Raw genomic sequence first — 26,858 nt, 5'->3', positions numbered from 1 at the left:
GACATGGATACACACCAGAAGTGCTTTGTAAAACCTTAATATACTTTTTTTTGCACAGTTTGTAACTATATAAAAATTATATAGTATTTTTCACAGATTATTGAAATGAACAAAATATATCTTCAGAAATAATCATAAAGCACTGCAGGGCATTTAATTTTTTAAATACCTGATGGACATGTACATATGGACGGGACAATCTTTTCGGGTTATCAAGATATCTGTGTGGACATTTCAGAGTTTTAAGATAAGAATCACTGTCATAATTCTTATTGTGCTAACTTAATGCCAAAAATATTTATTAAACATTTTTCAGTTTGTATGTATGGTATTTATGACATATTTGGTGGGTACAATATTTTGTAGCTTACATATTTTGGTACCTGCTGCCTGTGGTGCTATCATTATTTATAAAAAAAATATTAGGAAAATCATAGAAAATTTTCTTAGTGGCAAGTAAAATTATTATTAATGTTAACTACACAACTGACATTTTGTGTATTGACTAGGTTTGACACATTTGGAAGACAAGTTGAGTTTGCCATATAGTAATTAAATAAATACTTGAACCATCGCAGTTAAATCAATTTACAAGACCTATTTTGTAATAGGATATTAATGAATATAATGCCTTGTAATTCTCAATTGCACAGTTCATTGTAGCAATTGCAATATTGATTCAAACTGGCCCATGTAGGTGATATCTTTAATATGCAAGAGGTCAGGGATCGGATATTCAATGATTCAATTAGATGAAGACACAGTGTCACTCAGATCAGACCTAATAATATTTTAATGAGATATAACACCATATCATTATGTTCTTTCCTGATGTTAATTTTTTGCAACTATTCATTATTTCATTGTGCACAAATCAATTATGAGACGAGAGATTTACTAAAAATTTTCCCCTTACATATAATCCTGCCTGTTTGCCCTCTTTCCTATAATAAAATTTGCACTGTTTTAACTAATATCTCATTTAATAACAATGTAATAGAGAAGTGGCTACTTTAGTTAAGAAACATCAATTACACTAATCTAGTTTAATATAATAAGCAATAACCCTTAATATTATATAATAAATATGTAATATGTAAATCTTTACCTGTTAGTATTGCTTTTAATAAATAATAACTGAAATGTATTTCAATCTGTCTGATAGCAAATAATAAATGGAAAATTTCTTAGTTATTAAAATTATCCAGTAAGTTAAATTATACATTGAGTCAGATGATTTATTTTGTGGCTTGAGACTTTAGACATATGCATTGTTATTCTCAATAATTTGACTGACAATGCTGATTGTCCAATTGAAAGACATAAATAATTCGTCCTGACAATTGGCTGGTTACACATTTTATATAACCTTAAAAATTATATTTACAAGGAAATGCAAATTTTAATATTATTTTATATACATCTAATGCATTGTAATTCAAATACATGGTTTATGTTTGGTTGGCAATTAACTTTATATCACTCGTTTTATTACAGCGGCTGTGTAAACGTTTTAGTCTGTAACTCTATGATTTACAGATTTTAAAGATTTCTGTGCTATTTTCACTATTCTAAATAAAAAGATTTTCATTGTTACAGGTGCTGGTGAATCTGGAAAAAGTACGATAGTTAAACAAATGAAGTAAGTTTAATTTGTGTTCGTTTTCATAAAAAATCATATAAATAATAAATATCCTTAAAGGCAATATAATTTATTGATATAAAATTTGTTAAATTATTCTTGCAACAGTATTGCTGTTAATCCTCTAATCAATCAATAATAAGACACTTTACAAGACCATCCGATCTGTACTTACTTAGATAATACTTTATCGACATAATCAATATGCTTTCAACATGTAGATAAGATTGTATATTACGAATTGTTTCGCGTTTCTTTATATTCAATAATTTAAGAAGATATTTTAATATCGTCCCACGGATTAACGCTGCTTTAACAGATTTTTAAACGATTATTTCAGATACAATTACCACTTTTACACTACTTCGTCAGTTCAAACATGAAAATATTCGTGCCAAAAGTAATATTATTTGGTGTCACATAAAAAATTCAAAATTTGTTTCTTATCGCCCAGGTTAGTTATCGAAACCGTTTCGTAGCTGCTAGCATAAAACGAAAATAATCATACTACGTTTTCATTCTATAAACATTAATTATTATACTATTTATTAACTTATGAGTAGGTCTTGGCTATCGTGACTCATTAGATATTATTTACAAAACGTAGGCTCTATGTGTGCTGTTCATAAATTCTCACCGTAAGGCTTGAGCAGCGGCTTGCGTTATTTCCAAAAAGTCGACGGCGTGTGTCAGGCACTGGAGGATGATCACCTACTTGCCTATTCAATTCACAAACAATCATGAAACAGATACTGAAATCTGTATTGCCACTGATTTATTTATTTATCTGATTCGAAAAATTACGTATGTAATACGTATGTACTGTATAACGGTAAAATATTTCGTTTATGGTATATATAAAATGAAAGGCCCTTCGATATAAAAAATAAGCAAAGTTGACTGAAATAAAATCCTCTTTGATGTCGAATTGATCTGTGCTGCCTGTGACGTCAGTGAAACCGGATGTTACTCCGATAGCTATGTAACAGGACTGTGATGTAATATTGCAAATTAAGAAAAAAAAATACGTTTTCAAAGAAACCACAATCAAGAATTTTGTTTAATTCAATCGCGTATTATCGATTTGATAGCGTGGGAATTAATCAAAACTTGTGATGTAATAAGTCATTAACGGCTAAACTACTTTTTAATTACATTAACTTTCACCTATTAAGGATATTGTAAATCTAAACGATTGTATACTATATAAAATGTTGAAGTCAGGTTAAAGTTGGCTCCTTTATTACCAAAAGGGAAATACCAGAGCATTGGACAACCTGCATTTATTTTCCTTATTGGCAAATTAAAAAGGGCAAATTTCAAAATACCAATACCAGGGAATGAGGCTTAGTTTCTCTTACATGACATTTATATTTTTATGTATATGCGACTCATAGATAAAGAGTGAACAGCTTTAAGTATAGACAAGAGTTACTTTCCACGCATGATTTTTTAATAATCGCGAGACACAGACAAGTGGCTAAATGCTTTTAGCCGGATCGATGTTTCACAATAGTGGTTGCAATTATTAAGACTATACATAAACAAATGACTCGAACCCATGAGTCATAGGTATTTCCCTGTGGCTTTTAATGTTTTAGTACAAATAAGCGAAAGTGTAAATAGCCTGTTTTGATACCTTATCGGTTTTAAAGTATGTTAATTTTCTAGTTATTACTTTTGAGTGTTGGCAAAATAGCTATAATTGTTTAAAGTCAGGTAGCTTACAGAATATAACTCACTGAAATGATTCTTCACAATGTCACAGAAAATAAATAAGTTTCAATACTGTTTTAGTCGTAGTTTTAAAGGCCGGAACGCACTCGCGAGCCCTCTGGCATTGTGAGTGTCCATGTGCGACGGTATCACTTAACATCATTCATTCCATTTCCGCCCCATGTTCTATAAAAAAAATCTTAAAAGAGTTTAGTTTTAAAAATGAATATTTATATATGAGTCAAGCATACATTACGATACAAATACGGATTTTGAGGGTCGTACATACAAGACAAATATAACGTTATATTATTATATATAACGACTCGCTATCAAAAAGCATATCCTTTAAACAAATTGTATGCCAAGCGATAAATATTGTTGTCAGTGTTTGGGTGAGAAACCACGAAGCGATTTTTAAGTAAGCTCACCCATTGTTCATCCAAGGGTGCTTCTCGCAATGGCTCTAACAGCTAACGCTGCGTCGTGTCGAGTGACGTGAGCGATTGTCGTCTCCCCCTTACGTTTTATGTGTCGCTAATCGAGTCGGGTGACACGATGGTCTTGGAGATTGTCGAGCTCGAAACATTTATCTATAAAAATAGACATTAGGATGGATTTTCCACAGACAGATTTTCTATATCTATTGATTAGTTATATATTCATTCGAAAATTTAAATGGAAAGATTAGAAAAAAAAAACCAATGGCGCTACGACCTTTTTTGGTCTGGGCCTCAGATTTCTGTTCCATGACCATTTGTCAATCTAATAGCAAGTAGGTCATCAGCCTCCAATGCCTGACACGCCGTCGACTTTTTGTATCTAAGGCAAGTTTCCTCATGATATTCTCCGAAAATCGATATCGATGCATTGGTGCACGAGGCGGAGACGCACCCTGAAGCCACTAGGCCAACACTGCTCAAACGGCAATTAAACTACTGGAAAGAAGACACTACTACTACTTGTGGGACACCACTGTTACACCTTTAGGAGACGATTGTTATTATTATAATTATTTTTCCTTCAGAATTATTCACGAGAGCGGCTTTACTAATGAGGACTTCAAACAGTACCGGCCGGTGGTTTATAGCAACACAATCCAGTCACTAGTCGCCATACTGCGCGCGATGCCTAATTTGGGCATCACCTATGGGAACAAGGATCGTGAGGTAATCTCATATACAATTTATTATCACCTCATCAATATTTGGACCATTTTGACCTTATAATATATATGTTGTACTATTTTAAAAAATCGAGTTACTTGAACAACAATCTAACTTGGTCTAATTATCGAGGGAACTGATTTTTTTCAACAATGCATCAATACAATTTGACAGGAGGCGAGGAAAGTTATAATTAAAATTACTGTGTTTTTATGACAAAAAGACAACATAGCTACTACGAGAGTCTATTTATGAACAAAGTTAAATAATATAATATTAATATAGGTCACTATCCACTCAGCACTTGAAACAGTTATAAAAACTCGTAACACGCCTAATAATGTTGTAACGTAATGGGGCACCACTAAATTCATTAAAAGCTTTAAGTTTAAAAATAGCCAAATTATCGTTCGGAGTGTAATCAAAAATGTTGCGAGTTTATCAAATTATTCGGAAGATGCGTGTATAGGTTGCGCATTAACAAATCTTCAGTCTTATTTAGGGGAGGAAAACTCCTGGTATTAACTTATCGTATGGCTTGAACGACATAGTTACAACATTCCGAGCGTTGCCTCCGAATGCTTTGAACAAAGATTATTGGAATAAACGCTACTTTGGTAGGAATTTGATATTGGATCAATACAGTGCCCCATAACGCGTTTTCCGTCCGCCATTGAACGCAGTATTTCGCCTCTATAACGCGGAGATTTCTCAAGTTATGTTTCTGTAGTGTGAAATTTATATTGATTTGTCAAGTCCATATTTAATAAATTCGTGTTTTTAGTCTTTGAATTTGAATCGAAAACGAGGATACTCCTACAACGCGATATCCTATAACCCGGTCTAGTCTACCGCGTTTTATGGTATTTCTTTGTCTATCAAAAACAGACAGGCAGACAAAAGACTACAGATGCCATTCCATATTATTTTTCATAATGTTATTTGTTCGATTTTGCAATAGTTATCATAAACCTGCAATATAACAATAATAATCCAACAATCTCAATTACCTTGCTACGCTACAAGCTAAAATAACTTTCTATGGTGTTGTTTATGGTATATGCCCAATATTTCGTATTGTAGGTAAAATATCGCAATCTAAAGCAGTCCTTAACCAAAACAAAAAGCTAGTAAAGCTTTGTTTCTGTTTCAAGCTTTTGCACGAATTAATATTTTTATACTTTAATGTATGCACTTAAGCCCGGCCGCACTCGCGAGCCCTCTGGCATTGAGTGGCCATGGGTGGCGGTATCACTTAACATCAGATGAGCCTGCTGCACATTTGTCCTCTGTTCTATAAAATAAATATATATTTACTTAATAGAATTGGGGCGTTGAGCTATTTTTCTTAATTCATTGTCTGCAATGCCAAATAATAAATTATTCCTCAGGATTAGAGCCTAAAACAATCAGTTTAACGACTATATATAACAAAAAAATACCAAAAGTTTTAAATACCCATTCAAAACCATAACTATTGCATCATCACTATTATCGGCATTTGGAACAAAGTAACAAACAGGCAGGCAATACAGAATATTCTGACTTTATCTTATTTTTACTTTAATTCTTGCTACTAAGTGATAAAGAAACTGTTTCTACCAATATTAACGACTACGATTATTTTTAAACAGTTTAATAGGTTATTGGGTCGACATTTATCAAGAAAAGATGTATTTTTACATGGGTAAGTTGCAAACATCACTTTCCGTAAAGGATTTAATCGATGTTATAATCTTAAATCTTAATCCAGTTTACCCAGGATATTTCTTATAGATGTAACTGTATTCTATATTAGAAAGTAATGTTTTACCAAAGTAATGTAAGCCACTGCTTCTATACAAAAAAAATCCTCAATTGACTGTTCTAAAATGCTATCTGGTGATGACGCTTATGATACAACATATTATTTACTAATTATGTACAAAGGAGCACGGAGCAGGAATAATTGCAGATCGATACTTGTGATCGCAATATGTTTATTACGCGTTTATCATTTGGTAACAATGGCGCGGCCAGAATATAATTTTAGACTCGTCATTGTTTTAATGAAGGACGATTCAGGTGCATAGTTTAGAACCTACTGAAACTGGTATGTCGCGGTTTGCGCAACTATCGCAAGATAAAATCGTTATAAGAAAGTTGTATCTTCAAACTTTCAGAGTTCGGCTTATCATTATGACTTCTCACTTTATTGGGTCACGTGGAAAGATTTTCATACAGAGATTCGTCGTGCAGGAGAGGTTGGAAGGGACAAAAGATCGCGGTTGATCACTTATGAGGTGGGCTTATTAAATCAAAAACCTAAACTATACTCCATAAATACCCAAAGGCAGCTATCCGAGATAGAGAAGGATTGTGAGAGTAGTTACTCAAAAGCGGGACAACCTCGACTACTTTGTCAAAAGTGCACCGATTTTCAAGAACTAACACTGGGCAAACGAACTATTCACAAACGAATATGGAAAATTTAGTTGTATTATTTAGCATACAAATAATGTTTCAGTTTTCTTATTCCAAATGCGTGTGGTCCAGAGCTGGATAAGTAATTTTCCTTTCATCTACAGAAAGAGGTCAACAATGGTATAATGAATGGGAATAGATCATTAAAATCTTGTTATGACTTCTCTTATTGCGTTTTTCACGGAACTAAGTTGTTGACTTTCGTATATGGTTTTACGGCTGTCCTTTTAGCAAGGGAGTCTGAACGTTTTAGGCCCATCAATTCCTAAACAGAACATGGCAGGTCCTGATCTATTTCCAAGGTGAATTTCTACTTTTTTTTTGTTGGTTAAAATATTTTGGTAGAACTAAACTAGAAAGTTACCCTGATTTCCCGACCACTGTTAAAAGCTTGAGTTTTACCAGGATTTTATGAATCGCTGGCTGGAGTAAGAATTCTACGTATACAGAACTAAGGTAATCGTGCATTGCTGTTAACTAGACTTAATTACATTATTATTTTTCACATAGGTATTGGAACTTACTCGCACAGAAATAGAGTATCAGCCATTGATAACAATAATTATTAATTACTGACACTGACAAATATACTAGTGATCGTTGTTTTAACTAATTTAAAACTAAAAAAATTATTTCTGAACCTATTCGACTTAGGATCCTTCAAGAAAAGAGCGTACCAATTCTTAAAAGGTCGGCTACACTCGCGCGAGCCCTCTGGCATTGAGCGTGTCCATGGGTGACGGTGAGACTCCTGCCCGTTTGCCGCCTGTTTCATAAGAAAAAAATAACAATTTTTTAAAGTACATTAAGATGTCTTTGTCCTCTACAGCAATCTTGTGAGAATGACAAACATTGCATCCGATGAACGATAACTTATCTAACCGCAAGTAAGATGAATTTAACGTGAATGTTTACGTAACGTAATCCTAGTCACGAGCGATTTTACTTCAAATGTAATTTATTAAAGAGATAATATTAAAGTGTGCAGTGTTGACCTAGTGGTTTTAAGCGTGTGGCTTTCATACCTGAGGTTGTAGGTTGGATCCCCGGCTGTGCACCACTGTACTTTAATTATATATGCGCATTTAACATTCGGTCGAACGCTGAAGGAAAACATCGCGAAGAAAACCGGCTTGCATTAGGCTCAAAAAGTCGACGTGTATCAGGCACAGGGGGCTGATCATCACTTGTCTATTGTATTGATCATGAAACTGATATAGAAATCTGAAAGTTTCAGACCTAAAATGTTGTAGCGAGGGTCAAATATAGAACAAACCTCTCACAGAGCATTAACATTGTCGTACTTTATTCTTGGGAACGAAATAAGCAGAATTTTCTATAATCCGTCTGCATAAACCCACCTCAGATCAGGTACCTCTCATTCGAAATTAAAATAAACGGAATAAACGCTACATATACTGTAGATATAGCATTATATATGATGTGGTAAACTTTAATAAATAAGTACCTCGTGCAATTGAATATTAAATAAAAAAAATATATCTTAATTAAAAATGGCGTATATATATTGAAATTTTATTTTACAGTATTGGCTGCAAAAAGCTATACGTTTGTTGATGAATAATTATGCTGTCGTGAGTGGGGGACTGACAATTAGCATACAGGAGTATATGGAGTCCAGTAGAGCGTGCTATTTCGAATGTTCTAGAAGGGTTATTCCCGCCTGCAGTGTCGGACATGCAATAATTAAGAAATCAGTTGTCAAAAAGTTTAAACATTTATAATGATCGTGTTAGACTCTGCTTATATAACTTAAATTATATGTACAACAAACATATGGAATACATAATATATACAAACATTATGTATTCTGTGCTGAGTGATAGTGTGTATGTCTTGATGCAGATATGCGCTTTGGATATTCTTAATAGTTATTTTAAGCATATTCCTTGATAGTTTAAACAAGCCAATGCTTAAATAGTGGTACGATACTACGATAAAAAAATAATTAATACATACTAGTCAATTTACTACTAACTGTCTAGTTAGAATTAAGCATAATTAGCAATTGCCTAGCTCCGAATCACGGTTACGGCTAATTCTAATTATGCTTATTACCGTTTGACAACGGACCGTTATTGTAAACATCATTCTTTAGACAGATTTTCGGTCTACCTGAATATTAAATTGAATTGTTATCAGGCGAAACTGGAAACTTCTAAAATTGTTCTAAGATAATAAAAATATAATTAATTAAAGGTTAAATATTATGTATTGCGTCAGGTTTGCTTTAACTTGACGCCTTTGATATAGATTTCCTGACAGAGAAGAGACTTATGATGACTATGATGAGATTACTGATCAAGAGTGCAATTAGACTGTTTTAAGTGTTGTAAGAATAGAACAATATTTCTTTATTTTTTTTTTGGTAAATGTCTATATTCTATAAAGTTGAATCTGTAAATTTTTCTCTTCACATGACAGGACACGCCATAATCAAGTCTAGATAACACGATAACAATTTCAATGTATGCAAACAAACATGACGTCAATCGCAGTCATTTTCTGTGAAATAATCATGATTTGCTTAAAAGTCAGCGTCTAAGTTACATGACATCTTTGGGGTAATAGATGGCGCAACCAACTAAGGTTTTGCAACAATAATATTCAAAATCTAAATTAGGTGTCCGAGATTCGTAATCAAACATCAGTCGTGTTTTACTTTGATAAAATACTTATAATTAAATATAAGACCTTAATTTAATTACCATCCCTCCTTATATCGCCGTCTCCATCCCGCATATAACGCGGTATTTCCGCCCTATAACGCGGAGATTTCACAAGATTTTTTTCATTAATGTGAAATATCTAATCATTTGTCAAGACCTAAATTTGACAAAAACTAAATAACTTAATTAAACTCGTGTTCCCAGTTTATGAATTGTTCAAACAATGGTTTCACAAAAATACTCTTATAACGCGTTATAGGGGGTTTAGGATGTATATTGAAAGGAAATTAGTAAATTTGGAAAAAATAGTCGTTTTCATGATTATGAATAAACAATTATTAATATAATTTATGTTTTGGAATTTGATTTACCAATTCTATGACAAATATCGACAATTAAGGCTAATTCGATAAGATCGTTGAACGGTAATCATAGCCATTAAAATAGCCTTTGCGATATGAATCCTTAATTAATTATTGCTCGGGGATGACATAAACACGCCCTTTGGTTAATGTTTGCTATCGTTATCTACTGTGCCATAAATGGCAGGACCGAAGTACGAGCGGCAAAAGCTTGTATTGCCCATTTAATAAGGTCTGCTTCTTTTCAAAGTTAATATATACCGATGTGTATGACTCTTATTCAGATTGGTAAGAGTATGACAGCTATAGATTGCTTGGTTTGGGCATCTGTATTTTAGTTATATGGAATTGTAATAGTAGTGAAGGGCTTTATTTTGATTCTGTTGAGTTGTTCGTATTAATACCTGCAGCTGAGTTTCAACATCAGACGTCGAGGCAGAAAACGAAATACCATCCGTATCACCTCGACTTCCGTCCTTCTACAACTGAGCGTTTCTCATTATGTGGAACCAGCTCACTGAAGTATTTGAGAACCTATTCGAATTAGGGTCTTTCAAGGAAAGAGCGTACCAATTCTTAAAAGGCCGGCAACGCATTCGCCAGCCTTCTGGCAATGTTAGTGTCAACGGCGGTGGTATCACTTAACATCTGATAAGCCTCCTACACGTTTGACTCCTATTCCATAAAGTTAAGTTTATAAATTCTGATTTGTAAAAAAGATTTCTTTAAACAATGCGCAATAAATCTTTATTAATTAGTTGGTGAACTGTTTTTGCTGACAGTACATTGCGTAGTTAATGTCATGTGCACAGAACTTATCTATGAGTGACGGCCCTAACAGATTTCACTAGAAGTTATAATGTTTCAAGTTGTCTGCAAACATTTTATTATACGTCGTGTTTAATGCGAAATTTGTATTTAAAAATGTCAATTACGATTTTCAATCAAAACCCTAATGCGTTAGCGGTGTTAACAAATATAACTTCAACCACGTTGCCTCGAGAAATGTGCTCGACTCAAACAAAATCAAGAGAAATAAATTTTTAAACACTGTAAAATACTGTTCATAAAAGAGTAAATAAATATTTCGAGATGACATAAAAAACGAGCAAATATTGAGCATGACGTACAGAGCTGAGCTCTAACGCAAAATCGGCTCGGTACTTCGAGAGCAAACGACGTGTATGGTGAGAGGTTTAGGCATTTGCTACCGCGGCTAATAAATACCTAGTAAGTTATTAGATAGGCTAACGTTAACCAACATAAAAAGTAAGTTGAAAAACTTCTTTTATATCTATTTTTCGCGCTCTTAACAAGACGGCCAAGTTTACAGTAACAGATTATATCATATTCTTGTGTAAAATAAATTCATTAAAAAGAAGAAAAACATATTTTTACACACGATGTGCCCATGTTTTGCCTTTGATAGAATTTAAAAAAAATATGAAGTTTAAGATATCTAATATTGAACTCTCTTACTGCCAAATTGTGTTTATTCCCGAATAAATAAATATATTAGATTGTAGACATTGAGCATTAAGCAGCTTATTTAATCTATTAAAGATATAGTATACATATTGCGTCTGGCGATGTCAGTCCTTACGGTCTGACCGACGACAACATCGAAGGACAATAAACAAACATTAGTACTGCTCCGACGAAGCGTGGTTTTCAGCTATACAGCGCCTATACGGTTATGTTTTTTTTGCAGAGTGACGGCAAGATGGTGTTCGACGTCATCCAACGAATGGAGGATACGGAGCCGTTCAGTGAGGAGCTGCTGGCTGCCATGAAGAGGCTCTGGGCTGATGCCGGTGTCCAGGAGTGCTTCGGGCGTTCTAACGAGTATCAACTGAACGATTCAGCTAAATAGTAAGTACTAGTGTAACGTTCAATTTCAGTTATAATAGGTATACCTAATACCTGTTACAATTAGTTTATTTTACTTAAATTACTATCTTTCAAATAATGGTTGATTACAGAGTTTATCTTAAAAGAAATGTTCAAAAAGCAAAATTACACTAATTTAAACATAAAAAAATATAGTTTTCGACTTTGTAATAATTGAAAGCGTTTTCATCCGTTAAAAGCTGCATTTAAAAATTCATAGATTACAAACAATCATCCGCTGTATACTTTTCATTAATCTTATTTAACATTATGTCTATTATAACCAAAAGCTTAATACAAAAAAGCTATACGTTAAAGCTACAACTGTACTTGCAATATGTAGTGTTCCCAATCCTTTTTAGGGAGAGTTCATATTCAGCGTTCTTCCATTTTAGGATTAATCTAACAACGTTTTAATGAAAGTGTGGATTATTGCCTTTGTGCCTTTGCTTCAGTGTGAACTGGAGTGGTTCGTTAGGGATGTAGGTGGGGGTAACGCTGTACGTGAGCTCGCTGTGTCGCCATGAAACTTGGTATTTGTGGAATATCTGGAAAATTATTCACTCATATTCAAGTATTCATATGAATATTTATATTCCGCGTTTTCAGTGTAATAAAATTATTTTCTAGGTTTATACTAAGATTTATGAGTTTAAAGCCTAGTATTGTGTAGGTACGTTGTACGTTCGTTTTCATATTTGGATTTAAGTAACATTAGTATGTAATACACATTTAAAAGCACATAATAACTAATTTATCTAAATGTATGTACAAAATACGTTGCCTGATATAAACCATATACTTGATCAGTATTACCTTGGCTAGCAATATATGTAACTCGGCTTCGGCGAATCTTTTTCCAATACACATTCTTCGTCCGAATCCAAAAGGCAGCGAGGCGAACGGATGAATACCTATTTCTTTTTGCTTCTTACACACGGTCGCTGCATTGGAATCTGTCGTGTCAATCGATTGACCTCTTAACCACCTTTCTGGTACGAATTCTTGGGGCGAAGGAAAGTATCTTTCATCGTTCGACATTATGTAATGCGGGAATACGACATGCGACTGCAATAGTAAAGAGGAATTGATCTTATAATATACTACAAAAGTATTATCGTTATACATCCTGTTTTGTACACAAATAAAATATTAGTTTAGATTTTCTAGCTATGTAAACAGTAATTCTATCAATTTGAAATATTGACAATACAATTTATACTGAGTTCTTCTCATGAGATATGGACACTTTTTTGATTTTACATAAGTCAATCCGTGATGGTGCAATGAAAAGATAACATCGAGAAAGCTTTTTTTTTTAATATTATTGTTTCACAAGCTTTGTGATGAATGCGTTTCTCTTTATTTCTATATGTAGCGTTTAATCCGAATGAAAGCATCTCTTTAAAGCAATTGTACTCACTCCTTTAGGAACTTCATATCCCGATATAACAGTATCCGATTGAATGCATCTCCCGTTACCCAATATTACTGGTTTTATTCTGTAAAAAAGTATTTGTGAAATTTAGCTTAAACTTTTAGGGATTTTGGATGCAGTGCCATACAAACTAACATAAATAAGGTTTATAATAACAATATTTAATTATAATAAATATCATATATTATACTAAGTCCATGAGACATGCAACAGGCCTGGAGCCTACTACAGAAAAGTCAACTACAAATATACTTTGTTTCTGTTAGTCGTACAATCTGGACGTGTATAAAATTTCAATAAGTCATTTGTGGAACGTATTAGTATTGCATTTCTTATACTGATAACAGTATCGCACTTGACGAGTTCATTGTATTAATTATTGCATAAGAAAATATACAGGTTTTTTATGTTGTGTCGGTATTATGTGATTGTATGCTCCAATTGTAAAGGAAATATCTATTTGAGTGTAAAACAATTTGATCCTTAAAAAATTGTGTTTGCGTGTTAATTCTCCTTTTCCTGAATGTTTAACGTAATGCACTCGTTGCAACGTTGGTATTTGTTGCTTATCAATTGTTATAATGAGCCACCGAATCAGTCCTTAAACTTATCCTTAACTGTACTAGCTAGCCTGCCTCGGTTTCGCACGGCTGTACTATCATATATATTCTATAGCCTATGTTGATGAGGAATAATGTAGGATTCTAATGGTGTGAGTATTTCAAATCAGTCCAGTAGTTTTGTATCGGTTAGATGGTAAGTCCTATTCAACTCAAACACCAATAATCATTTCCTCTTGATAATATTTTCCTTATTACACAGCTATTGTATTAGAACTGTTCACATTTTGGTTTCTAGACTATAACTTGTATGTATGTTAAATTATGGATCGGGAACAGTTACGCGATTCATGTACAAATATTCAAATAGCAATCTCATTGAATTCAATATTCCTACCTCCAGATCAATTAGGAACAAAGGAATACCAAAGACGGTTCAATGGCTACTTTCTACGAGAAACTCATAATCTGTACTTCTTCAATGCTTCTTAAAAATTGTTCTAGGAGCTACGAACAGTGTGTTTGAATTTAAGATGTTGAAAATCTTTGATCAGTGTCTTTGAATTCAAAGTAAATAGCAGAAAGTCTGCAATGCGATACCGTCGTGGTCACTGAATAAAACATAAGATGAGGTGAGGTCCATATATGTAGCTTTTGCGCAGTGCAACTTGATTATATTACACTCGCTTTGACCGCAAAATAACGGAAAAATATACCAAGTAAATGCTGGATTTTATCTAAGGGATAATGAGGGAATATTGAGACACCGAGTTAGGGATATATGCTAAATACACCGTAATGCATCGTGTAAAGTTATTAGTGTAGGGTTTTAAAGATTACGTAGATTCTTATATTTTTCAAGCCTACCTTCAACCTACCTTAAAGCTTCTTTCAGACATGCACGTAGATATGGCATCTGGTCTAAATCCTTGCTGTGCATAGCACGTCCAACTGGAAGGTTGTTATCCAATTCAGTCTGCAGTCTCATTTGAACCCTTTCGTTCTTAGCCAGCAAGTAGATAGTGCTTGCCGCGGCCGCCGCAGTTGTGTCTACTCCTACTAAAAGTAAATCTAAAGCCAAAATTGTCGCGACTTTTTCGCCGGACGATTTAGCAATGTTACCGCATATCCCTTTATCAGTCAATCTCTTTAAGCAAAGTGCTCTGAAGGAATCCAATGCGTTGACGTAGGTTTTGTAGGCGGGGGTTGAGTAGAGCCTCCATAAGGGAGCTGAAAGTTCTAATTCGGGCACGCTGTGGAAGAAACCATGGATGCTGTTTATTATTTCCCTCGCGGCCTCATCATCATTGTTTAAACAGCCCAGCCTTGTTCCGAGCGCCCATGCTCCAACGGCTATAAATATTAATTTCGTGTCTTTAAAAGGTACACGGAGTAAATAATAGAATTAATCAAAAATGATTACATTCAAGCGCCCATTTGTAGAGTTCTGTGAGATAATCTTTTGGTAGTTCTTGATTCTCTCCTAACATTCTATCCATCCTGCAAGAAGACATTAATGTCAATTATCGGTCACCTCTATTAGTGACTAAAGTAATACTGGTTTTGTTAGTGTCCCAATTTTTTATATTATATCTTGGTATTAAGCTTGAGTACCTTCGGAAATGATGTGGCCTTTCGACGTGGTGATTTCATCAAATCACGGGCGCAACTACTATTTTAGGTGTGAGCTCAGACGTATGCCTCCTATGCCTGACACATGCCGTCGACTTTTTGGGTCCAAGGCGAGCCGGTTTCCTCACGATGTTTTCTATCACCGTTCGAGCGAATGTTAAATGCGTACACACAAAGTCCATTGGTGCACAGCCGGGGAGCGAACCTACGACCTCAAGAATGAGAGTCGCACGCTGAAGCCACTAGGCCAACACTGTTCATACTGATTTGAGATAATAGCGTGTATAGAAAAATTGCGTAGAGACACTCAATCGGAACACCACTGTTCCATTGAACGTGATTGCTGTTTTCCGCAATGAGTCAGAAGAGAGCAGAGTGCAAACAAACGCGCAGACGGACTCGTTGTTGAAGCGGATGTGGTCATTAAACCGAGATTCTGCACTTCGTATAGACTCTTAGTATTAGCAGTTGCCACTTGAGTATCACTATTTCATTTGAATGCTATCTTATAAGCCTTTCAAGATTTCAAATTGAATAGCTATTTAATAAATCGATTTTTTTGTATTATTATATATTTAGTATTTTTACTCTTGAATTATGATTAATTTTCTTTGAGATCAAAGCTTACATTAGACGAGAGATACTTAGAATGTTGTCACTTACTTTTTTACAAAGTCTTCTGCAACATAATCTAAGCACGGAACAGAAGATCTTGCTGCTTCCGGTGACGCAAGTGCCTTTGACACTTTGGAGCGAAATTTTGACCAAGGCATTCCATGACTAAAACAAATAGTTCACATTATTATTTTCAGTGGTGAAGCTTTCAATTATTAGAAGAAAACTAATATACACTTACACTCCAATTAAACCTGGCTCGTCACCGAAAAAATCCTTTCTCAATTCTTGTTTATAGTGCCTGAGACATGGCGCTACCGCCCTGTGTGGCAAGGCGTCTTCACGCCGATATATTTTCTCTGTCTCATCAGCGCTAAATGGAAACACCAAGTCGGGGTGTCCAAATAACTTTGCCACCTTAGCGACACCACCTATACCGGCCAACTCGCGCAGTCTCCACAACGTAGCGTCCAACGAATTTGTCCGCCAAGGCTTTTGACCGATGGCAAAGCGCCAAGTGTTACCCACGATGGGTAAGGGTTTAGGTCCAGGTATCGTCGCGAAACGCCGCGCGTTGCCCATCGCGATAACAATACTAATGGTGCTTCAGCCCCTGGAGATGGCTGTCGGTCGCAGTGGGGGGCTCAGGTTACGTTTTCAGCTATTTCGTAATACAGTACGACGCGATTTAAACTCGCTTGACATGTAGACCACAGCCCATGTTCCGAGTTTTTCTATTTGCTGTTCTAGTTTTACTGCATTTTGAATGAGTCTTTAAACGACGCCTATTAATTACGTGACGTAATTTGGCTCGTAATGTTATTGTTAGTATATACTGAATCATGTCTCCCACTTTTGCGTATAGTGTGGTGAAACTCCTTTAGCGTCTAGGTGTTAATGGTAAAGAAAATACCTTGTCACGATTTCATCATGCGTCGTTTTGGGTACACATGTGACGTACCCAAGCTGCAAATAGTCACCATAAGCAATTGATATAGGTGATGTCACAGATGTCCAATTAACGGGTCCCTCGATAAGTGGGAGCTGTGTTCGCGATTGGTTCGTCCGGTGGCTCTGAACTACTGTTCATATTCCGCAATCACACTACATTTCCTCATCTTATTTATTAGGTAATATTACAGATCAATTTAACACGGGTACGAGATGTATTGTCACGCATGTTTTCTCAGTGTATTAATCAACTTATTTGCATGGCTACTCAGCAATTTATACCTTTGAACATGGTGCCCAAAATGAGTTTTGTTTTAAACACTTCATTAAATGACACGCAGCTTTGGAAACACGATAGTGCGATCTTGTTGATTTGCTTCGAGTTTAAATGCGGTCGACGGATGCTGTTGCAATCCACAAGGAGCCCTTTGTGGCGTAGTTGGAGCCAGACTCGGCTTTGATACTAATTACGAATGATTGCTTAAGAAATTTCCTTTTGAACGCAGTGAGAATATGATTATCACAAGTGTCTCGTCATGTTTTATCTTCAATAAAGTCGCGGCACAATTCTATTACATGAAAACAATTTTGGTTCGTACATAGAAGTGCCATTTCTTTGCGGTAGTGTCATCCTTTTACCCTACACCGACGTAGTGTAGGAAATACGTTTATCTGAATTGATAAAATTTATTGTTTCAATTTCTATATCATTTGTATGGGAAACGAAACAGTTACGAGCAGAACAAAGATTTTATAAAAATATTATACGCCGATGTTAGAGCAGTTTTTGCCTAGTGGCGTCAGCGGGCGACTCTCATCCTTGAGGTCGTAGGTTCGTCCCCGGCTGAGCAACAAAGGACTTTCTTGGGCGTTTAACATTCGCTCGAACTGTAGAGGAAAACATCGTTAGGCGGCTTGCTTTAGACCCAAAAAGTCCCATAGCGTGTGTCAGGCACAGAAGGCTGATCACTGGCCTTTTAAATTGACTTGATTATGAAACAGATTTAAAGAGATTGTAGCGCCACTGGCTGTGGATCTGAATATTTATAAAACGATTTATCAGAAATGTTACATATTATTACGCCAGTTCTATAACAATCCAAGTCGATTTCTCAAGCATCGATTGTGTTCAAACTACTGGAAAATTGCTAACGTATTGCGACACGCTACGTTTATAGTACTACTGATAATATTATGAAAACTCTCCAATGGACCTTTTTGTGTGAATCTAAGAAATATCTAGCGAAAAGTTTATAAATAAATCATTGTATTCGACATACAATGGAGATCGACCACATAGTGTGACTATTATAGATCCGAATAGAAAATGAATGGGTGTGTTGTAGACACGGGTATTGCATCCACAATCCATTAAAGCCGAGCCAAAGAGGAGCGAGAGGGTGGCGACAGATCTATGAAGATCGTTTGCCGGTCGTACTTTTTTCTTTGCTTTGTGATGTAACTTGCAATCTTTTAAGATAAGGGCTAAAGAATTTGCAATATTTTTGCCTTTGTTGCTATGAGCTCTACGCCGAGTTTAGCGGAAAGGAAAAAGCAGAGCGTGTATTTTAAACGATCGTACATTTCAATTATATTAATAGTAAGACAAATCGAACTTGATTGGTAACACAAGAGCCACAAGATACGTGGCCGTTCACCAAGCATATGGACCAATCGAGTGAAAGATTCATCGTCCTGAAAACTGAACACCGTCATAAGAGAGGCGCCGGACTGAAACCGATGGAAACCGATGCTTCCTTGCTGACTACGACGCTCAGACATGATCTGCCGATTAAAGCGAGAGCATACGTCGAATACTCTAGGCTAGATAATTTTTATGTTTTAAGCTCTTTTTTAATTATCCGTAATTAAGCTTAAACGTATTTACCGCCGACTTACTTAATAGCGTGCGTATATCGTGACCCAAGCTATTAATAAAGTAGGTTCCAAATTCAAATGCAGCGTTCCGTCCAATCAGTTTGCAGGGAATATTTCAGCTCGGCAACAGGTTCTGCGCGCGTGACGGATCAATACCAGCGCCGCGCCGCCGCGTCAGAAGCTTACGTTTTCCTATCGCTACGCCCGTCCCGGCCTATAACAGATATAACAGTATGAAATGAAATTTTCGATATTTCTCTGTTTACGGGGTTATATAAAATTATATTTTAAATGCACATGTAGAGTCACTGAACCTATATAAGGGTCTCAACTAATGTCTTACGTATTTTACATTGAGTATGTAGTAGTTAGAAAGCTCATATTCACATCGATGTAATTTTTTTTTTAAAATCATGACTTGCGTAATGTTACACGTAAATTGACTGAATTTCTAGTAGGCATATTAAGAGTAGCTGATACTGATGATTAAAGTTTAAAACACTTGTTCTCCGAGCGTAAACGGGTAGAGTGCTCTGTTCTGAGGAAGTACGGTGAAGAGCTGTTAAAACTCGTTTCAGCGAGACGATGAAACCTGCAATTAAAATGTGTGTGCCCAATATGTCTAGTTAGTTAATTGTTTAACATATGGCGTATAATATATAACCTAAACTGTTTTAATGTGCAAATGTATACTATTCAACTTTAGCATTTACATGTTTATCTAGAATGTTTTGTGTGTTTTATATATTTTAAACTCCATTATCACGCAAAGGAAACTTTAATAATGCCAAGTAAATTATCGAACGAATTCGTACGTTTTAAACGAGTTAAAGTAAAATTAAGTCAAATTAATTTCTATTTTAAAATCTAAAGAGAAATTGAATTGTCCGTTTGCACATATATACAAAAGGAATATGTAACATTTGTTGTGTGGGAAAGTATTGATTCAGCAATATCACGACAATATGTACTTTCCAAATGAATGTGTTAATGATTTGAGTTAGATTTCTCTGATGCAAAGAGATTCGTTTCACATTAATGTATAGCATTAGTTGTGATGAAATTATTACACACATTTCTAAAGAATATTCGCTCTTCGTTTTTATTTCATAAAGGGTTTTTGTATTTTTATACAAAATATATATTATCATTCATAAATACTATTTGAGACGGACATCTGTGTGGATTTTTTTCTAAAGAATAAACTAAAGTTTTAGTCGTTTGACAGGCAAAAAAATGTATCTGACCTATGTTCGGGGCGCTTAACGGACTGAAATCAAAATATTCATGACAGCATTATTCTAAGATTAAAAACTATGCAGTGGTCGTCATGGCTTTCCACCTACGATCGCCTTCTCAGATCTAATTTATCGATCATACTTGCTGCCATTTCAAATGTAACAAAAATAGAATTTAACGACACGTTCTTCATACCTATCTAACCTGATCAATCTAAAAACAGGCATAAGAGTGTCCTAAGACTGATTTCCGTCGAAATAACATGGAAGCCAAGAAATCCTTCTTCCACTTGTCATGTGTATCTTATTTATTAATGAAATAAAAGCAGAAATAACATCATACTCCATTTAGTTTGACCCAGGATTATAACTTGTACAGAAATTGACGAAACCTGCTTAGCCCAATGAGGATAACGTTACGATGGTGACTTCACTGTATTTCTATAAGAGAGGTTTAATTTTCGTATTGTTATTTACTTGTAACAAGTGTTATACGAATTCAGAGTCTGAAGCGAATCCAAGCTACGCCTCTCAGAAAATATTGTTCATTTAGGTAATGTTCTTACCTTATATTATGAGTGCAGATTTCGGGGGGTTAAGCAGGATTATATATGTTATATAATACTAAATATACAATACAACTTTACATGAATTATCTTCTACCACGTTTTATTGTCTTAAGATTAATAGAAATTTTTCTCCATAGTATTTTAGATTAGAATGTTTCTGTCTTATAAATCTTGTCATCAAATAGTAGTTTCTCTATTTCTCATTGCACCTCTTGGATGCGATCACAACTCACTAATGGTTAACCGAAATGGTGTTAAAATGATTCAGTTAAAAGTAACCCTGTAATTGCTGAGGTCAATTAAAACCCGTAAACTTGGCGGAAATGTAACAAACAATGCTAAGCCATTAAGCAAGCACGTTTCCATCTTCACAGCACTTTCATGTTAAGAAAGCCCTCCTCTCCTGGCAGGCTTCCAAGCCGACTGACATTGAACCTACACTCGAAGCTTGCACTTTTCACTTTTTATGCTTTTAAATTTAGATATTTTATTTATTACATCGGGTCCAAACTGTAATTTCTTACGGATGAACTTATTAAATAAGCGTTTCTTGTGATTTGATTGATTTTAAAAACGTTTTGACAATCTGATATATCGTCTAATAATATATTGTGATGTGGAACTCAATATGCTGTATTTTAAGCTATTTAAAGTCTAATCATAGGTTAGGTCAGGTGGTGAGTGCGCGTTATACGAGGTCTCTCTAAAGCTGAAAGAAGAAGAAGAAAGAACTAAACCGTTTTGCAACAAAAAAAAATGTTTCTAATTTAAAAACTTAATTACGTGTAACGTACTTTGACGAAAGTTAGAATCCTTCTGGGCACGCTTTCCACGATGTAGTTAATAAAGTTTTGAGGAATACGTTCCCACTCTTCTGCAATATCTCTTTTTCTTACGTTTTGAGGAGCAGGTTGCACTGATCTTACTCGTCTCTTTAGAACATCCCAGATATTCTCAATTGGATTAAGATCAAGACTAGCCAATCTAAACGACGGATCCCAACTTCTGGCATACGCTTTCCATCGCCGGAACCAGAATTAAATATAGACACGTATATTATTTATGTTTGATTGAAACAAAGTCTTTCTTTAGATCTTCGAATAACTATTAAGTACAGTTAAGCTAAATGAAGCTAAAGAAAAATCACAAAAGTATCGAAAGCCACTGAATCAACAAGCACGGCGTTCACGAACAGGTTGGCGTAATACCAATGTTAGGCTTCATTATGAAACCAGAGTGGCATCAAACTGTTGGCGAACTGCCATCGCATCGGTATCTCGAGTATCAAATTTAAAAGGGTAGTTTTGATCGGAAATGTAGCTTAATTACTTCAAGCACGTTTAAGTAACGCTTATCGTTTCGACATATTTTGCTTTTATAAATAAATAAATAAAAATTCTTGAGATATGTTTTATTTCTTCACCTCCGACCACAATAAGATAAAATGAGATGTCTTATACGTTTAATAAAATAGTTTATATGTGAGTAGCGTTGGTCAAGTGGCTGCGTTTATTATTCTTGAAGTCGTGCATTTAAACCACGCCAATATTTCTTTCTATGTCCTATGCGAAGAAATACAAATGAGAATCCCAACAACACAACGTTGTTGTGATTAAATAAGGAATAAAAAGGTCTAATGGCATGTACAGACAAAAAATAGTAATAAATTTTTTAAAAACCGTCTAGTGTTGTTTAAAAAGTCAAAGAATGGAAATATATTCCATAAATCGTTCGGTTGAATAGCGAGTAACTATTCATCGAACAAAAAGTGTTTCGTGCTGCGGAAATCGTTTTTCTTTCAGGTCGCCAACAACAGTGCTGCCGCACGCCGACAATCTGCAATGTAATCTAGAGAGGGTCTCCTGAAAATCACCATTTTTACTTAGATTCTGCTTTGAGATTGTATGTATTTAGATTGCGGGTTTAAAAGATTCTTTTTTTAATTGTACTGATATGGGTTATGCCTTGTTTTCTAAGTCATATAGAAAAAAAATCTATGTCTTCCGTTCTAAGAGAGCCACTTCTCGATAATATTCTGTATCTCTTAGAACCCAATAGAATTTACTTCACTGTGTACTCATTAGGGCGTTTTCATCATCACGTCAAGAGCACAACTGTTCGTTTTCTAATGCAATGTCTTCATAAATTAGGTCGGCCATTTATTTTTGTTTATGGTTTAAAAATATGATGCTTCACCGTGCGTTTTTCCTTGAATTAATATACTTTACGAGATGATGCTATCGTGAATCACCGTCTGAATTCCGTGACCCCATGTCATTCGGATAGATTCGTTATAACTAATGTAGAGCCGACGGTATTTATGTACCTTTAGGGCTGTCCATTCCAATATAGGAACGTGTTTTTTTTTTCTCATGACTAAATGTGACGCATGTTTTGTGTCATTGTTGCGTCATCACAATATAGCAAATATTGCCTATATATAGTATGTCTGATGCGAATCAAGATGCTCGTGTACAGGGCATATATATATATGATATAGCTGCGATAACTAAGTTATTCCTTTCAATTGTTTTTTCGTCCTATTTAGGAATAAAAAAATAAAACCACTGTGAATTCTTATCGTATCTTCACAGATTCAGAGTTGATAAGTGCTGCCTGTCGTTGTAGCAATACAGCTGTAGAGAAGGTATTACATGTCCTGATTGACTTTCCTGATACTGATTGTATGACTACGACAGCTACAACACTGAATATGAAAACGAAGCGAACTTTAAATAATGTTAAAGGAATGCTTAAGAGATATCTTTTTAAAATATTATACATATTTGTTAGAATAAATAACAAGTGCCTAATCATAGTTACAAATGCGATTTACTTAAGTTATGCTTCCAACGACAATATACTAGGGACGATACTATAGTATGTTTTCTATAGCGAACCTGTAATTTATTATCCACTGCCAACCCTATTCGCATAGCATGCAGTACCTCGTTAATATGTATGTACCGTCGTCACCCTCGCCCACTCGATTGCTATGCATTGTAGCTAGCGAACAAACTCTAATGATCATTGATTTTTACAATGATTAAATTGTTTGAAATTCACGTGATAGTTTCAGACTGATAACACATACGTTAACGTTATAAGTTGATTGATGTAAATTGCATCAAAATCCTTTTCAGAAAGAGTCGGTCATTTCTTCTCGTAAGTATTTTATTCAATCAGATTAAATACTAATAAAAGGTATGTGTGGAGTAAAAGCAAGACATAAGTTTTCGAATTATGAAAGAAAATGGATATATTAAAGGACTTCTTACACAGATTCTCTTCTCTACTACTACTACTACTTCTCTTGCCCTTGACACAAAGAATGAATAAGGAGCAAATGACTTCATAATTGGCGTCTAATAGTGAGTCGATCGGATAATCAAGTTATGTCTCTTGTACCTTGAAACATTTCTTGGAGACTATCCTGATTCGATTTGAAAATGAGCCGGAAAGTTGGACGTCTAAAAATAGTTCAACTCGTGATTTCAAATTGCTCAACGAATTTATTAATACTTAAACGAAGATAAAAATAAGCCCGGCAATGTGGAGAACGCTTAGTTACGTTGTAGAGGTCCAAGGGTCTTATCAATAATAATAATCAATGGCGCTACAACCTCTTTAGGTCTGGGCCTCAGATTTCTTTCTATATCTTTTTCATGATCATATAAATTTTCTAGACACTTATAATTTTAATGTTCGTAGTAATTCTAGCAATTTATGCCTTCCTTCAGGATAAGTTTCGTCGATCTATAAATAAAAAAGTTGATGTTATGTACCCACATTAAATTAATATAATCATCCAAATGCGGGTACACACGATTGTGCCGATAGCTGGTTTTGCTATATCGGTCACACACGCTAAAGGCCGAGTTTCTAAACTGGATTGTATATTAATCGACCGTAGCATCCCATTATGGATAACTAAAACGAGAACCAAAGAATGCGCCACGTACATCGTATAAAGTATTGTATCGTAACTAAACCTCGATTGTGCTCATTGCGCGGCTTGTTGCTTTGATGAGATTGGCTAGGAATTTTAATGGAACTTTTAGGCAATAAGATTCATCGCCATCAATGGCTATACAGCCCATTGTGGGCCTTAGCCTCCTCAATTATATTTCGCCATCGCAATCGTATTTAGTGCTTCTTGCGTCCAACTTCAAACCCTCTACTCTTTCGAGGACCTGGACAACTCCGTCCCATCATTATCCTATCTATCAGTTTTTTTGTCTTGATACCAGTTTGTGACTTCAGTAAAGACCTGGGCGACCTTCTGGCATTCGTTGCATATGTCTATTGACGATCTAGGTGTCGTCAAGGATGGTATATAGTTCTACATTGTAGCGAATACGCAAACACCGTTATCGCAAACAGGGCCAAAGATGTTTCTAAGAATCTCGCTCAAAAATAAGGAGAGCAAGCTCGTCTCGCCCAGGATTCTTAACCTTAGGTGAGCTCTGTTCACAGCAGATCTGTTCAGAACGAGCTTCGAAATAAAGTTACTAATGATTTATTACATATATGTTAAAGTAATGCGTCAATAAGTTAAAACTGTGTCTTATATTGGGCACAACATTCCCAGCCGAGGCGACTATACAAATTTTACATGAATAATTTCGAGTTTCAAGAGAGAAGCGTACCACTTCTATAAAGACCGGCAACGCACTTGCAACCGTACTACTGCAGCTGTCCCTGGGCAGTAGTCAGCACTAATCTGCCCCTGCTCGTCGATTCCCTCCCTCATCTCTTGTTAACTGCTACGCAAAACGCATATATTAGTCATGATGGCATCAAGAAAGATTTGTTGACTAACTGTTAGTTAGAGTTTGACCAACGTGGGAGGTTATTCTTGTTTTTGCACAGTAATGAATATTCATATTTCAGTTTAGGCCACGGCACTTGCATATAAATGATTGCTTGGGACAATTTTCGTGAACGTATATAGACTCGCAACATATTTGTTAACTATGTCGCATTTCCTTTGTATACATTAAGTACTGTGCAAAAATACAGTTACACGGAAAAAAAATATTATATTGTATTAAATTTATAAACATCAAACCTACCCGTATAAGACAATTTCAAATGGACTACAGACAAAACTGTCCTGGCGGCTGTCAAAGTGTAATATTATTTCTTTTCTTCGGAAAGTGTCTATTATAATTGTAAACACAATTACAATATTTTTTTAAGAAATACCCTATAATTCTTAATTTGGTCTTTTGTCGTGAAATTTACTTACTTTGTTTGTTTACAGTTTCTTGGATGATCTGGATCGGTTAGGCGCCAGGGATTACCAGCCCACGGAGCAGGATATCTTAAGAACCAGAGTGAAAACCACCGGAATCGTAGAGGTTCACTTCTCCTTCAAAAACCTTAACTTTAAGTAAGTATCTCTCTTTTGCCTTTAACACTTATGTGTCTCTTGCTTTTATAAAACTTATAATTAATGCACCCTTGAGGCTTCAGAAATATAACATTTATTACATTGTGATCACAATGTTGCGATAGTCAGAGCTTATATGATCTCTCTTCAGTTACCGTCTCATCAGAGATAAGACATCTGGAGCCGACTATCTGTTACCACCGGTTTCTGTCCAGCGCCTCTTGTGCAGACAGTGTATAATTTTCATGACAATGAGTCTTTGACTTGATTCGTTCATCTGGTTGGTTAACGGCCACGTGATGTTTTGCCTTCCGTGCTACCAATCACGATTAGTTCCTACAAGTTCTCATTGCCTCTGCCATTGTCTTATATGATAAGATAAGCAAGCATAAATATGTGGTCAGCAGCTTTCGTCTCCTCCGAATCAAATCATTTACAAGCACGCTCTACTATCTTATTCTATGCCTTAATTGTTCAAAATAAACTTTTCAGATTGTTCGACGTGGGTGGTCAACGGTCGGAACGGAAGAAATGGATTCATTGCTTCGAGGATGTGACCGCGATCATATTCTGTGTCGCCATGTCCGAGTACGATCAGGTGTTGCACGAAGATGAGACAACGGTAATTCTTTTCATTACTCTTATAAATAAAA

At 35.3% G+C, this 26,858-nt stretch overlaps 2 protein-coding genes across 3 annotated transcripts in view; one reads left to right on the top strand and one right to left on the bottom strand.

The window, feature by feature from the left end:
• LOC123716536 (guanine nucleotide-binding protein G(o) subunit alpha) overlaps window positions 1–26,858 on the top strand; it is a 32,011-nt gene that overhangs the window by 2,954 nt on the left and 2,199 nt on the right. For both annotated transcript variants that reach the window (XM_045672328.1, XM_045672327.1), the window contains exons 2-6: window positions 1,600–1,642; window positions 4,386–4,527; window positions 11,751–11,911; window positions 26,077–26,205; window positions 26,698–26,827. In XM_045672328.1, the coding sequence (XP_045528284.1) occupies window positions 1,600–1,642; window positions 4,386–4,527; window positions 11,751–11,911; window positions 26,077–26,205; window positions 26,698–26,827 (605 nt within the window). The remainder of the gene's footprint in view (window positions 1–1,599; window positions 1,643–4,385; window positions 4,528–11,750; window positions 11,912–26,076; window positions 26,206–26,697; window positions 26,828–26,858) is intronic.
• Window positions 12,343–16,756, bottom strand: LOC123716036 (probable cytochrome P450 49a1). Its single transcript, XM_045671524.1, has 7 exons — window positions 16,416–16,756; window positions 16,223–16,339; window positions 15,351–15,427; window positions 14,806–15,280; window positions 13,353–13,431; window positions 12,746–12,997; window positions 12,343–12,477 (listed from the first exon to the last, which is right to left on the bottom strand). Exons 1-7 carry the CDS (start codon window positions 16,754–16,756, stop codon window positions 12,343–12,345), a joined length of 1,476 nt encoding a protein of 491 aa, XP_045527480.1.

This window comes from Pieris brassicae, chromosome 11 (assembly GCF_905147105.1).
Source record: "Pieris brassicae chromosome 11, ilPieBrab1.1, whole genome shotgun sequence".
NCBI lineage: Eukaryota > Metazoa > Arthropoda > Insecta > Lepidoptera > Pieridae > Pieris > Pieris brassicae.
Note: the sequence above shows the minus strand (reverse complement) of the source record. Positions and strands in the feature narration are given on the sequence as shown.

Bases quoted from the DNA above. Each gene is read 5' to 3' on its own strand.
- LOC123716036 (XM_045671524.1), bottom strand. From the start codon at position 16,756: ATGGGCAACGCGCGGCGTTTCGCGACGATACCTGGACCTAAACCCTTA. The intron at 16,340-16,415 runs GTAAGTGTATAT...TATTTGTTTTAG, and splicing joins GAGCCAGGTTTAATTGGAGT to TCATGGAATGCCTTGGTCAA. The intron at 15,281-15,350 runs GTAATCATTTTT...TAATATTTATAG, and splicing joins CTACAAATGGGCGCTTGAAT to CCGTTGGAGCATGGGCGCTC.